This window comes from Actinia tenebrosa, unplaced genomic scaffold (genome assembly GCF_029948245.1).
Source record: "Actinia tenebrosa isolate PJP-AT-01 unplaced genomic scaffold, QUT_ActTen_1.0 PGA_scaffold3__52_contigs__length_22856419, whole genome shotgun sequence".
In the NCBI taxonomy this organism is placed as follows: domain Eukaryota; kingdom Metazoa; phylum Cnidaria; class Anthozoa; order Actiniaria; family Actiniidae; genus Actinia; species Actinia tenebrosa.
The window spans coordinates 17,723,721-17,738,189 of NW_028292580.1; the positions used below are offsets into that span (position 1 = coordinate 17,723,721).

At 36.9% G+C, this 14,469-nt stretch overlaps 1 protein-coding gene across 1 annotated transcript; it reads right to left on the bottom strand.

The window, feature by feature from the left end:
• Nucleotides 1–95: 95 nt before the first annotated feature.
• On the bottom strand, nt 96–13,439 carry LOC116301623 (mediator of RNA polymerase II transcription subunit 1). Its single transcript, XM_031710709.2, has 22 exons — nt 13,323–13,439; nt 12,912–13,042; nt 12,496–12,580; nt 12,094–12,148; nt 11,790–11,856; nt 11,020–11,082; nt 10,893–10,921; nt 10,409–10,480; nt 9,537–9,611; nt 8,903–8,970; nt 8,390–8,479; nt 7,604–7,724; nt 6,741–6,871; nt 5,994–6,046; nt 5,569–5,622; nt 4,920–5,054; nt 4,405–4,477; nt 3,843–3,941; nt 3,147–3,252; nt 1,833–2,749; nt 1,279–1,368; nt 96–1,077 (listed from the first exon to the last, which is right to left on the bottom strand). The coding sequence occupies exons 1-22, from the start codon at nt 13,432–13,434 to the stop codon at nt 890–892; spliced, it is 2,814 nt and encodes a 937-aa protein (XP_031566569.1). The 5' UTR covers nt 13,435–13,439; the 3' UTR covers nt 96–889.
• Nucleotides 13,440–14,469: the final 1,030 nt, after the last annotated feature.

Here is a 14,469-nt window from a genome sequence, read left to right on the forward strand (position 1 = left end):
GAAGGAAGTGAGGAAGAAAGAAACAATTAAATACAAAAAATAAGACATATATTGATATAGATAAAAATACGAATATAAAGCATTTGATGCCCATCATTTTAAAACAAGAAATAATTTATTTTCTGAATACCATAAACTATATGAATTAAGATTATTTTAATCTTTCTATTGTATATACAACTATTGTAGTTGAGTACTACTATGTTTCATTCTACTTATTTACATGGTATCCATGGGATGTTATATTATGAGATTATATACAATGGGAAAATGGACACGTATTTAATGTATATAATCTATGCACTAAAAACACTCGATGACTTATTGACCCCAGCCGTTAACCTTAAGTTTTTTTATTTTGGCAAGAAAATGCAACATTTTAGGATGGGAGATAAGGTAGAACAAGGTAGATAAAGCGATAGATATTTAATGTGTCGACATCAGCCAGCTGAGTTGACCGTATTTCCTGAAAGGAACCCTGGGTCAACTATTTTTGTTTAACATTTTTGGAGCAGAGGCCGAGTGCAATGAAGATTTCTCTTGTCAATTGAAATGGAATTCTGCCTGATGAATTCGACTAGCATTTACGCCCATCAATTTAAAGAATGAAGAATTCATATTTCATGGGTTCTCTTGGCAGAATCATGAACAATATGCTAATTAATATACAGTGTTTATTACTCAATTCTGATTGGTTGACCTTGAGTTCCTTCTGAGGGTGAACTCAGCTGGAGAGCATGCTTACTTGAAAGACAGAAAGTTGAGTCTCCGAGATGAGCGTTTGTAACATGCTAGGAACATTCATCCTAGACCAGTATCTATGGTAACCAACCGCACCGCTAGAGTTGAGCCAAGTTCGACTGGCAAGCCATGTTTTATACCATACGCACTAATCACTTATCATTCCTGTGTCCATGGAAACCATACCATCGCCCGGGCTGAGCAGTGAGTCAGGAAGTGTCTGGTCACCAAGGTCCGATCCCCCTGAATTCAAGTCATTTGCTGGTCCGGTAATATGATCAAGGTCAAATTCTAAAGCAGAATCAACGTCAAATGCATCGGCTGATGCCACGACACCTGCAAATACAGAAAATAAAGAGTTGAAAATACGGCTGGGCAATCTGGGCAGTTTTTCAGTTCTGCCACACGTGACCTCTCCCATGACTGTAGTGGCTTCCCCACCTTTCCCCCTCTTCCTCGAGGGTTGCATGGTGTGTATGGGTAATACAATACATTTTTCTTGTAACAAGTTTTATGGAAATGATTAGATAACTTTACCTGCAATACTAGGATCACTGGAAGCACTAGCATCGATTGCAGCATCAATATCAAAGTTCCCATCAACGTCCATGACATGAGATCCAGACCCTGAGAAGTACAATATATAGGGATGACTACACGAAAAGTTGGGTAATGTACCGTAGTTTTCTCAGTCGAACAATAATTGACAAGGTGGGACGTGAGGGAAATGATAGTAAGCAGTCAAACTCTATTTAGCGGTCAGTTGTCATAGTTCAAATGATGGTTTGATTGAACTAATTTATACCTCCCTAAAGCTCTCAGACTCTTGACTATGTGTCATTTCCAAGAGTGTAATTTCTTAGTTTAACGAAGGATATGGAACTCAAACAATCTTATTCTCAAGATAATGAATGAGATGTGGTATGAAATGGGTAAATTTCCCTGAGGATGTTCGCTTGAGATAGGCTCTATTGCAATCGCTTGCTCCATTCATACCTAAGAATACGATACGTGGAGACTCTGCTGCAATCGCTTGCTTCATTCATACCTAGGAACACAATACGTGGATAGAAAAGATCGTGCTCACTTACCTAATCCAGCATCAAATTCTAAAGCACTGTCAACCGAAAGATGGGAGGCACCAGGAAGACTTGACAGAATTCCTTCCAAGTCAGCAACAGAACTACCAACTGGACCAACCCCAGAGGTCATATCGAACAGCTCTGTTCCAGGAATCGTCTCCATACCAGCCGCTAACCCAAGTCCACTAGTAGACATAGAAATCGCCGTGGAACTCATATTAAGACCACTGCTAGAAGACTGCAAGCTACCTGAGCTCATATCCCCAAATCCAGGCCCTAAGACACCGTAAGAGCCCATCCCATCTACTCTGGATTTCCCTAAATCTAGTACAGGAGGGGCTGGCTCCATGGATGCGGGATGCTCCAGAACCTTGGGTGATTGCAGTCCCTCGTAGCTCATTTTTGGGGGTTCTGATTGTGTGTTGATGGAGGATGAATCGAGTGAATCAATGGTCATCTCAGGTACTTGGAAGTCCTTGACAACGTACTCATCGTCTCGTTTGCGCTTCAACACCAGAGTTAGTTTCGGAGTTGACGGGGGTTTAGGGGTTTCAAGCTTTTTATCCGTCAGTCTAGAACTGATCATGTCAGAGTTCATTGAATTCATTTCATTGCCAACAAAGGAGAAGGTATTCAACGTCGGTGAGATCGAGAAGGGGAACGCGCTGAGGGTGGGTGAAGGGGTCTCCAACGAGAACCCAAATGTAGGCGAAGTGCTTCCAAAATAAGCAGGCGTATTAGGGCCTGATGGATTTGCAAAGAAAGGGTTTCCAGGTATGGTGAGTTTGTCGATGTTAGCACTGTGGGGTGTTGTTATGGTAGGTGTTAGACCTTGAGTAATGGTCTTCTTCACTGGGAGTTCTTCAGGTTTGACTGAATGGGCTTTTCTGATTACACATCGCATAGCTGCCGGTATGGAATGACACCTAGGGAAGGAAACCAATCATTTCATTATCCAAATGACCAGGACAAATATAGCCCTTTCGAAATATGTCTTTGATTAAAACAAAAATACGGCGAAAATTCACGAAAAAGAGTTTTAGGGCTTCAGAGCTCTTCTGAGAACTTATGTTTCAAAATGGAAAATCATTTCATTATACAAACGACCACAACAAAAGATAGCCCTTTCGAAACATGTCTCTAATTTCAAAAAAAAAAAAAAATTCGGCGAAAAGAGTTTTAGGGCTTCAGAACTCTTCTGAGAACTTATGTTTCGAAATGTAATATCATGGTTCTATAATGTACTAACTAAATGGATCATGACTTGTTACACGATTCATGGTAAAGATGCCGGATTCTATTGATGAAGGTAATGCACTGTACCTTTGTATGACTTTAGTGAGGTATTCATTGGTGCCGAATACTGGTTGGCCTGGCACAGTGTGTAATGAGGCCTGGACGTTACTGTCTTCTCCTACTTCAAAGTCAACTATTGGAGGGGAAAATAGAGTTAAAACATCTTCATGATGACCATACCACACATATATATGGACTTATCAAAGAAGACACCAAATAGTTAATCTTAGAACGCAGTTACAGGGGCTAAAAATAGGCATCTCAATCGGCCTACAACTCCTTTTTATCCGCAATGAGCGTTTTATGTCTCATACAACGATCAGGCTCCAATTCCCGTCCCCGTCTTCCATCCAACCTCATTTTCTGTGCCATATTCACTACGATGGACTAATTCGACGATACGGCGGCCATCTTGCCAGGGGGTGACGGAAAATATATAGTTTCGTGTGTATGTCTTTCTTTCATGGGTAAAGATGATCTCAGTTAATCTTTTTTTTTTTGTATTCATCTTGAGGTGAGCTGTTAATATTAATCGACGTCATTACTGTAACAACTGAAAGCTTTATTTGCCCCCTCGACGCCCCATAATGTCTTGCTATCCAAGATGGCCGCCGTATCAACGAAGTAGTCCTTCGATCTGATCTGTGTCTCTGACAGTCTACATTTGTTGATGGTGGTGGCAGTGATGGTAATGACTGATGAAAACATAGAAACTTTACTTACTTGAGGCCATTCCAGCAGTGCAAGGATGTTCAAAGGTGATGGTGACGGTAAAAGGAGCTGGTGTGCTGAGCTCAAAAGTGTACTCTGTTTGATCTTTCGCTATAATTAAAAAAACCATTATACTTCCAGAGCAAGGACAAAAAACGGGCAAGGAAATTCTGGATTGCATCCATGAAAAGTCAAAAATGCATCAAGTGGCTAGCCTGGGGGGAATCAAGGGTCCTCCTTTCGCAACTAACGCTAAATACCCATTTGATCTGTACGGTAAGTTAGCTGTTTCCCTGACTTTGATCAGCCAATAGGTTGTTTCAGGGTTCGATATCTGTGAGTTAGCCGTGCCCATTTTTTGATCAGCCTAGCGTTTGTTTCTGAGGTAAAAAAAATATAAATAATAAAATAAAATGAAATAAAATAAAAAATAAAATAAACAAAATTCGAATGCTTTTTTTTTTTTTTGTTCTTTGTCTTATTTTAAGGTTCTACATTGTACTTTACTTAGCTTTGCAGGATCCCTTTAAATTCACATTGATATTGTAGCATAATTCTGTGTATTATACTATACCTTTGGGTGGCGTCTTGTCTGTTCTTAAAGCACTAGTAAGCAAACTGTTATAAGAGGCCTGCCGTCTTAGTTGCTGATATGATAAAAGAATTGTTCTTCAGTAAGTCACTAGGCTACAGCCGCCCTAGCACTGTTCGCCAACACCAAAACTATGGATACCATAAGACATACACAATCATATACATTATTATAGACCCGTTGTATGTGACGTCAAAGTAACTCAAATTAGAGAACGAAACAAAAGAATTTCAATCTACTGAGCATTGAAAACCTATTGTTATGTCCTCCAAATTCAGCTGCATTCTGATGTGCTGCGGAGTTTCATATTTCGAGGGCGATAGCGCAAAACTTAACGAGAAAGTTCCCGCCAAATCCACAATGACCATTAAGTCACAAAGGGCCTTTGTTTCATGACCCTAATATGGTACAATATCACATTTCTCGCGGAACATTTTAATTTTTTCCACAAAAATAACAAATGAAACGGATACACAAATGTTGACCTTATATTATACCTTAATAATGTCTGGTACGTGACTGGGATGAGTGAATGGTACTCTATATACCAACACTCCTGCATTATCTCCAACGAACTCGTCAGTGAAATCAGATTCTGTATTGTAGTACACATGGTAGTGGCCAGGTAGATCCTATTATGATGTACAGCAAGAGTAAAAAACACTGTTTAGAAAGATCATACTGCATTATTTTAATAATATGTTATATTATTTTCATTTAATTTGATTTGATTTAATTTTGGTTTTCCACAAAAATGAACTTTTAAATCCAGATTTGGAATAAGGAATGCAATCATGGAAAGAGGGCCACATATTTTGATAGTCGTTTAAAAAATAATAGCCTTTGTTTTTAAGAGGGTAACTCTTAACAGCCAGTGGCTAACAAACCTGTGGCCCTCATTCCATGATCGAGTTAGAATTTAGAAGTTGATTTTTGTGGAAAGGGAAAACCAGAGAAACTAGAGAAAACCTGCAAAGCTGTCACATAACTCTCTCACTGCTATTCAATCAACTTTAGTTGTTAAAGCAGGTTAAACGTAACAAATAAAGTATTGATTGTATAGCATCAATAGCCCATAACCCATGCTTTTCAATTATCTTTTGCGAATCTCTAATGAGCAGCAAACTAGCATACGAGTGTACTTACTGCATAATACGTTACTGGTTGTTCTTCAGATGTAATGCCTTGAGATTTCCACCACTAATGAGAAAATAAAAAGATAAAAAAATCTCTTAACACCTTCAAATGTTCAATTCTTTTATCGAACCCTGAAACAACCTCTGGGCTGATCAAAGTCAGGCTTCGGCTAGCTCACAGATGGAATTTGAATTTAGCGTGTTAGGGTTGGCCGAGGGCTCTGGAGGAGAGCTTGGTTGGGTAAAAAACGTTGCAATGAAAAGAAAGACTTCAAAAATATCTGCTCCCGTATGATGGCGAGTCCAGGAATCAAATTTGAGACCCAAGAGGTGAAAGGTGCGCGAGTACACCACCCTTGAACATGATTCTCTTCTCACCAACTGAAAAGGATAAAAAGCAATAAAAAAAACTGTGCTTCCTTTCCATGCACTTACTTCTCTAATAAGCAGTTTTTCAACTGATATTTTGGATGAATGGACAAAATTCCCTGGAATAAGAAGAAATATAATTACTTTAAATGTATTGGTGAAGGCATATTTCGAGTATGACACTGTGAGGTCTCTCACAAAATAATAGTCTCAATGGCAACAATAACAACATCAACAACAATTACATGTATGCACTTACAGTATTTCAAGAAGCGTTGTCAGTCAGCAGGGCCGTAACCAGAACTTTTACAGGGAGGGTGCACATCGAATAAAATCGGACCATTGTTCATTTTTTTTAAGAAAGCAGAACCAAAAATAATAATAAAAAAAGGTAACCAAAAGAAAGCAAAAACAAAAAAACAAAAAAGGAGATGGATGTGAGCGGTCCTTAAGCTTTTATGGGGGGGGGGGTCCACGTGCACCCTGTGCTCCCCCCTAGTTACGGCCCTGGTCAGAGATCTGAAATCTAAGACTGAGTAGAATGCTGCACATTGTTATAATATATTCACAGCAGGACAACGTAGTTTCCTTTTAGGTTGGAATATGATGCATCATAAGACCTTTGAGTTAGAAATGTGATTTTTCTTATTTCAGCCAGAAGACATGAAAGCATGTGCAAAAATCCTTAAATCTAGTCTCAGATCTCCCATTTCAGATTTTGGGTCAACAACGCCATTTGAAATAGGTGTACAGCTGTATATAAAAATAAGAAACTTGATACATCATACTGTAGATATCTTCCTAATGTAATACCTCCTTGATGTATAACAGAGCATATTTTCTGTGCACATTGGACCGACATGACCATGGGTTTATTGAGTCGAAGAACAAATGATGCAGGAAGCTCATCACTGTTGTTATCATCAAGAGGTTGATATTTGACTCTGTGGACACAACGTATACATGAATATTAGGGATAAAATATTAAATAATTGAGGGGGACGCAGGAATTAATGTTGCACAATATTATTATTTTTTTGTAACAACCTCTGCATACAATTTTTTTTGGTTGATATTTCTTTTCTGAAGAGAGATCTAATGGACTATACCTTATACATATTATAATTTGCAACTCAATGAATTGAGGACTGTAGGTCTTATGCCTTTCAGATAAAGCTCATTAATCACTTCATGAATGCAGATGAATAACTGCTTGTGATATTCTAGCCACCGAAATGAACTTTCAGAGAAGGTCATTCTAGCAGCTGAGCTTTGTGCAATCACCTATAATGATACATAGACCAATATTTATCAACTAAGGTTAATCATCATCAACAGCATCCAGTCATAGACACTTGATCAGGACTCTACTGTAAGAATGGTATGCCTTCCCTACTTAACTATTAAGTACTGCCATATTTAGACCAGTTTTTGCATGACTATGAAAAGCGCAGTGCGGTAAGCATGCCATGCTATAACCATGAAGCTTTCTAGAACCTTGGCGCGACCATGTTCTATAGTGTTCCAGGTATTAGATTGGATTGAGAGTAAATTTTTGAGCAATGTGATTGGTCTGGCGTAATCCCTTTCTGGGGCCATGGCTATTCATGTTCATGCTGTGAGCTTTTCACAGTCATACAAAACTACTCTAGTTATAGCAGTACATGTAGTCTTACATGTCATCTATCATGCATTCCATCATGGGCTCTTCAATCAGAGGTTTGGTAGGAAGGTGGCACATCTGTGATTGTTCTACTGACAGACTGACCCAGCAACCAAGATCTAAAGGTGGATGGTCTGCAAGATTAAGAGATTCGTTCTGCACAATTACAATAACAGCAACAATGAAAGAGAAAGAAGTATATATAAGAACCAGGAGAAGGAGAAAGACAAGAAAGCTAATCAGGTCGTGACTCCATTTCTCAATAATCCAAACAGATCTTACGAAAAAATAATTAGAATAATAATAAAATACTAGTAAGCCTGCTTTGCGACAATGTAATATATCATTTTTGACAGCTGCGCCAATAAAGGCCATTTAATTAAATATTAATGAAAAAATTTTTAAAAATGATCTTGAGGTTATTCATTGTTAATTGCTATAATTTTCCAAACTATCCTGACATTGGAACATTTTTTTTCAATGATGGTGATTGCAAATTCAAACATATTGTAGAATTTTGAATGGCATCTTTGAAGTCAGTGTGGAAAGTCCTCTCTTAAATTGCAGCACTTGTATATTTCAAGCCCATTAAATTTTATTAAATCTTTTTTCAATAGAGTGAGCACAGTAAATCCGTGAAATTTTAGTAATACTAAATAGCACAATTTCATGCAAATTCCATTGTTTTCTATTGTTTAATTAGCACTATTTTGTACTATTTAGGATTTAGTGTTTCACGGATTAATTGTTTGCACTCTACAGTATTAAGTTAGAGATCTTTAATAATTGGTAAACTTACTATCCTTAGTGAACTTCAAGTTTTCACCAGGATTCTTCACATCAAGCAACTCATAGGGTGTGGCAAAGTAGGTGAGCCGCATGAGCCGACCTAACCAGAACAAAAAATATTAAAAACATTAAGTCACAAGTAATGACACTTAATTACATACTCCCCAAATCTTTACAGGTACAGTAGGCACCCAAAGCCACCAAAAGGTATGTATGGTACAGCATACATTGTAATATTACAAGTCCCCTCTTGACAAATTCCACAGGAAAATTTTGTTGGCATAATTTTCCTGTCTCAAACCCCCACCCCCCCCCCCCCTTTTTTTTTTGACTCTTAAAATATTTTCATAATTTCTCTGACCAAAAACAAAAAAATTGCCTGTCACTTCCAAGAGCTTGAAAATTTTACTCTGGTTTATCTGCCATTTCAGGGTCACTGGGAATCATGACCACTAACAACAAGGACAAAATTAATTATCAGCAACAGTTTCATAACAATGTAAAGGAAGAGCATTACACATACCTCCCTGTCTTGGTGTTCCAAAACCAACGGGACATTTTAATATGGTATCTGTGGAGTTTTCATTTGACCTTGAAGAATAAAATTAATAGAAGCATGTAAACGATTATGTAAATATTAATTACATGTATGTACAATAAGCCTGAAGTGAGATGATGTTTTACCCCCGTCTCTAGACCATAATCCTTTTCACACTGCTTTTGTTCTTTAATTATGATTTGTTCTTTAATTATGACTATTGTTCCTGTATTCTCTAAGGAATCAAAAATTTTAATATGAAAGAATTTTAAAAACTAAAAACTATCATGGTATAGAGTCGGGGGTAAAACGTCATCATGCTTCAGGCTTATTGTCAATCTTGATATTTTGTGTTTATGAGATGAGTAATGAAATCGGACTTTCCTTTGGCAGAATTACCAATGTCATACTCAAGAGGATTTTCAAATTGCTATTTTTCCCATGTACCATGCTTTTGATTTCAAGATACCAAGAATTTTGGCCATCAAGCAAAGCCCTAATTCCAACAAGGGACCTTTAGCTCAATTGATTCGTTATCAAAGGTAGTTATTTATCAGCACCACGTTTCGATGTGTACACACACTAGGTTTGGCAGACATTAACAGTAATCAAGACCTACCCATAAAGTGACAGAATCATGTTGATATCTATCTCTAATGCTTTCAACGCCATCAGAATCTTAGACTTCTGAAATCTAAAATATAGATTAAAGCATAAGATTTCACAAGACAAGTAAGGATTTGGAATTCTCGGTAAAAGGTGAGCAAGGGAATAGCAAGTAAACAGCAATATTTGGTAAGTATTTTATTACTATTTTCTTGTCAGTAATCAAATATTAATTAAATGAATGAAATGAATGGTCTGACTTTGATCTAATAATAGCTGGTAAATATTATATCAGTAAATGGTAACATTTGAGTAAGTGGTACAAAACTGTTTAATTAACATTAAATGGATAGTGACAGACCCCAGTCATAACCACTGGCCAATTACATACATCTATAATTAGTTAGCTTGGACCCGGGGGGGGGGGGGGGGGGTACTCCCCCAGAATTTGGGTAGGGGTGTGCCGCTGGGATTCTGAAAGGGGTACCCTGTTTATGACAAAAACAATCAAATGCGTAGACCCTGTTTATGACAAAAGATATAATTTATTGCACTGAGTTCCTGTTTCAATTATCATGTCATCTCACGTATCGTTTTTTTATGACCATAACAACTAGTTTCGGTCAATACAAAAGTAGAAATTGCATACCCTGTTTATGACAAGAAGCTCGAAAAACCATACCCTGTTCAGCGGATCATCCCTGTATGGTCCACATATGGAAGTACCCCCACGGGGCTTGGACATGCCTCATTTCTGGCTCAACGTTCTGATGACTGGCATAATGATTATTCTAAGCCCTCCGCAATGCAACACCAATTGGGAGCACTGTGCATGCATCAGGTTGTGTGTTCACTTAGTAAGCTGATTTAAAATGACATACTCACGTGTCTCCTGAGAGTTCATACAGATCTGATAAACCTTTAAGGTGACAAGCAAATTCTTCATAATCTCCTTCCCTGTTAATATAAATACAGTATGAAAAACTGAATACAAAACTGTAATAATCTAAAATGGCAATTACACAAAAAAGGTTGTTTCCTTATCCTAACATAAATTGATTTTTTTGGTTTGTTTGGAGACCATATACAGTATGGTCTTCCAACGTATTAGTTGAACTGGCATTCTTTTGTTTGTTTTGTTTTGTTTTGCTTTTTTGTTTGTTTTTTGTTTGTTTGTTTGTTTGTTTTTATTTATTTATTTATTTTGTCAATCATGGAGGGGGAAAGTGCTTATACTGTACAAACTACCAGTCATATGCTATAGCGGCACCCTCTTTTTTGCCTTCCACCAGATGTGGTTGATGGGGGTACTGATTGACATGACTAATGTTTCAAAAGGGTTGACTTACAGTCAAGGAACTTTGCTTACCTCAATACACGAGTCAACTCAGGACAACTCTGTGATATGAAGAAAAAGAGAAATTTAATACATTCATGGATATATAAATTGAGAAGCTAGAAATCTCTTAAGAGAAGTACATGTACAATTACATTACCTCAGGATCCCCAGCATGAGCTACTTTCACTTCAGAGACTTTACCATTAGTTTCCATCTTGACCTTAAACCAGTGTAAACAAGAACTATATTATACATTATATTTTAAATGTTTGAAGTGCATCTTAATACCACCATCTGGTTGGCTCAGTTGGTAAAAGCATCTGTCTGTTGTGTAGAATGTTGTGCGTCAAGCATCAGCCAAACCAACACTCAGGGTCTTAAGATAAACTGAGGAGAAGATGCAGCTGCCTTTGCAATAACATCTGCAAATCGTTAGACCTTCAAATCTTCTCAGGGGAGGACTTAAGTCATGAACAAATTGATTTGTAGCTACAATCATTGCTATTATAATTAGTTGGCACTCTTGACAGATTTTAGTATTTTAGAGGGTACTTCACAAAACACTACCTAGGACTTAACCCCCTCCCCCCGTACAATGTTGGAATTCCTGCAAATTGGCAGAGGGTTGGTGAGTCTGATCAGGGGTACCAAGGGAACAGCAATATTGTACAGGGGGAGGGGAAGAGTGTGACAGAGGAAAGCCATTTTCTGTGTTAGCCAAAATGTGCCATCATGCCAAGTATTTTGGCAATGATTGTAGTTTTCTTGTAAAATGTTCACTTAGATTATCCGGCAAGGTCATGACTTTCTCCTATTCTTTCAAAACTTAATCAAACCCTTTTGTATAACCATAGTTAATAACTAATTATAGTTATCAACTATGGTATAACTAACTAAAGCAATTCAAATACAAATACAAGCCCTTACCTCTACATAAAACATGTCAGAACTGATAAAACAGTCAGTGCCAGTGCCATTGTCATAAAACTTGAGTCTAAGACAAGAAGAAAAATTAATCTTAGCTACTTCAGTTCTTCTTTTGACTTATTTAGGGAGAAATACATGTACAGTGTATGTATATTACAGTGTACATGTACATTGCTCAAACAGCCACAGTGCAGACAGCTAGAGGAGAGTTAAGAAGTGTACCCCACTGCCAGAAATGCTACATACAGTACTTCAGTATCAAAGGATTGAATAAAAGCATATAGCTTTATAGTTAAATACTAACCCAACTTTCCTGGTGATTGCTTCTAGTCTTTGCACAACTCCCTTTATGGAATTATCTATTAAATAAAATTCAATTAATATATGTATTAATAATTGTTGCATGTGGGGCATTTAGGGGGCAATAATATTGCTACTTAAGACAGCATCTTTTTTGTCCACTAAAACAGCCCAAAAATGCCCTGCAATGCTAAATCAAATATGCAGTTTTTTCTTCAACCACAGAATCGGCTAAATGCATGTACATGATTATATACGTACAGTACATACAAGATAGTATTCACTTTCTGACTCTCACTGTACAGGTTTGTCTTATTTGATAGTGGAAAAAATATAATCTCAAAGTCTAAGATTAATTATACCTACTGTAAGTTTTCAGCTAATAAAATCTAATATCAAAAATTACCTTTCATTGCATGTTGTAGCTTATCCAGACATTCTTTGATAAAGCCCTTAACTGGTGCAAGGTTTTCTGTTTGTTGTTGTCTTTCCTGTAGCAAAAAAAATTATTTGATCAGAAGGAAAAATATATTCACAGTTTAGTAAAATGCTGTGTAACAATTGAATCCAAATGATTGCAATGTTGTTTGTATGGACTTGCAATCAAATCTATTAAAGTGTTGTTTGATTGATCCTTCTGTGCTCTCTTACAGGCAAACAAAATATATGAGAGAAAAGAGACCTAGGTTGGTTACTATTTTAATCTTTGATCTTTTACTGCAGATTTACAAGCTTCATATTTTTTACTAAGAAAAATGTTCTATTTCTTGATATTCGTATTTTATATGGTAAATGATTCGTTATATCTTTATATTTACTCACCAATGATGCTCTAATAGCTTTTTTCGAGTCCGTCCATGACTTACACTGTTGACATTTCGATCGAATACTGTTCAATAACTCTGAGAATTTGTTGTGCTCAAGACAAAAGTTGACATTACCAAAAATGTGAACTGAAAACACAAAACAAGAAATATTTGCGAATGCAAACACTGGAATAATCATCTTTGGTATTTTCATTTTTTTAATTAAAAAATGTATATTATTTTCTTCAGATATCAATAAGCTTAGATATGAATTTTTTTTTTGTATCTTTATTGTACAGAAAACATGGAATAGAAAAAGAAAAGAAAAGAAAATGTGAACGAAGATAAGCTTACATGTACTTGTGGACAAAAAACAACGCACATGAAATATTGTTTGGAAGATTATATAGCTACGAAAAGAACTTACTCTTAGTTCCATCAGCGTTGTTGCCAGTAAGTCCAAGTTCAGATTCATAGCCTTTGATGAGGTCTTTTAACTTCAGACAACAAGAACCACAAGTCTCTACTTCGACCGCCATCTTGGATCGACCGCTGACATGACAAAAGACATGCGCGAAGATTGTTGCATAAACAAAAGGGGGAATGGCAGTGTGGTGTGCAAGTTTTCCCGCTTTTTTATCGATTTTAGATTTTGAAAATACTTTTAAACACAGAAGAAGAATTTTCTTTGTTTTAGCGAGTCATTTCTTTCTTCTTTTTTTTAACGAGAAGGCGTGATATTTATATTTCTTGCCAATTACAAATAGACACAGTTATCTTCAAATATAGTTTTCACCTGTAGCCTTCAATCATCATGAACTCCCTCGGCAAAATTCAGACAATTCTCCAGGTAAGAAGATATTAAGATAGAAGAAGATTAATAAAGACTTATTTAAGTGAGATATAGGCGCAAAGACGAAGAGATAAAGAGATAAACCTAGCACTGTAGAGTCGAGAAGATGGAAGAACGGGCTGCCCATGGCACATTAAAAACAAAGTAGCTGAATAAATCAACTAAGAACTCTTAAGCTTACTTGCCAACTATTTCATTCCTCGTATTTGAATTTATAAATCTCGATTTTAAATATTTTAATGTTATACTTTATATTTCAGAATGGAAAGTCAGTTTATTGTGTAATTCGCGCGGGATCCCTGTGGTGTTTTAAAAACTTCGTAAAGCCAGTTCACTCGGCCAAATCCAAGATGGTGGACAAAATTTCACTCAAGTGTTTCGCCGCTATAATATCTGCAAGTTTTGAGTTATATTCTCGACATTTTAAAGCTTCAAATGGCGACAAGATCACCAAAAAAGATTCTATGTTCACTTCCAGACCTTCAGAATAAGGTAAGATTACCAAATATGGATTGACGCGCTAACGACAATTTTATTTGGCCAAGAGAATGATCGAAGAGCCATTTTACGTCTACCGCCCGCTTGCAAGCATTGAAAGCTGGCGCCGATATTTTACATTTTTTACAAAAATCTTTGCCATTATTTGCATCAAAACAAGTAAACGTTCATCAGCTTACGTGGTTTACCCTGATGCGAGGGCATTTCCGCGTTTCGTGGGTTT

What these genes read in the sequence shown, in the direction of transcription:
- LOC116301623 (XM_031710709.2), bottom strand. Translation starts at nt 13,434, where the DNA reads ATGGCGGTCGAAGTAGAGACTTGTGGTTCTTGTTGTCTGAAGTTAAAA. An exon ending in TGGAACACCAAGACAGGGAG is followed by an intron (nt 8,480 to 8,902) that starts GTATGTGTAATG and finishes TGTTCTGGTTAG; the next exon opens with GTCGGCTCATGCGGCTCACC. An exon ending in CTCACTAAAGTCATACAAAG is followed by an intron (nt 2,750 to 3,146) that starts GTACAGTGCATT and finishes TTCCTTCCCTAG; the next exon opens with GTGTCATTCCATACCGGCAG.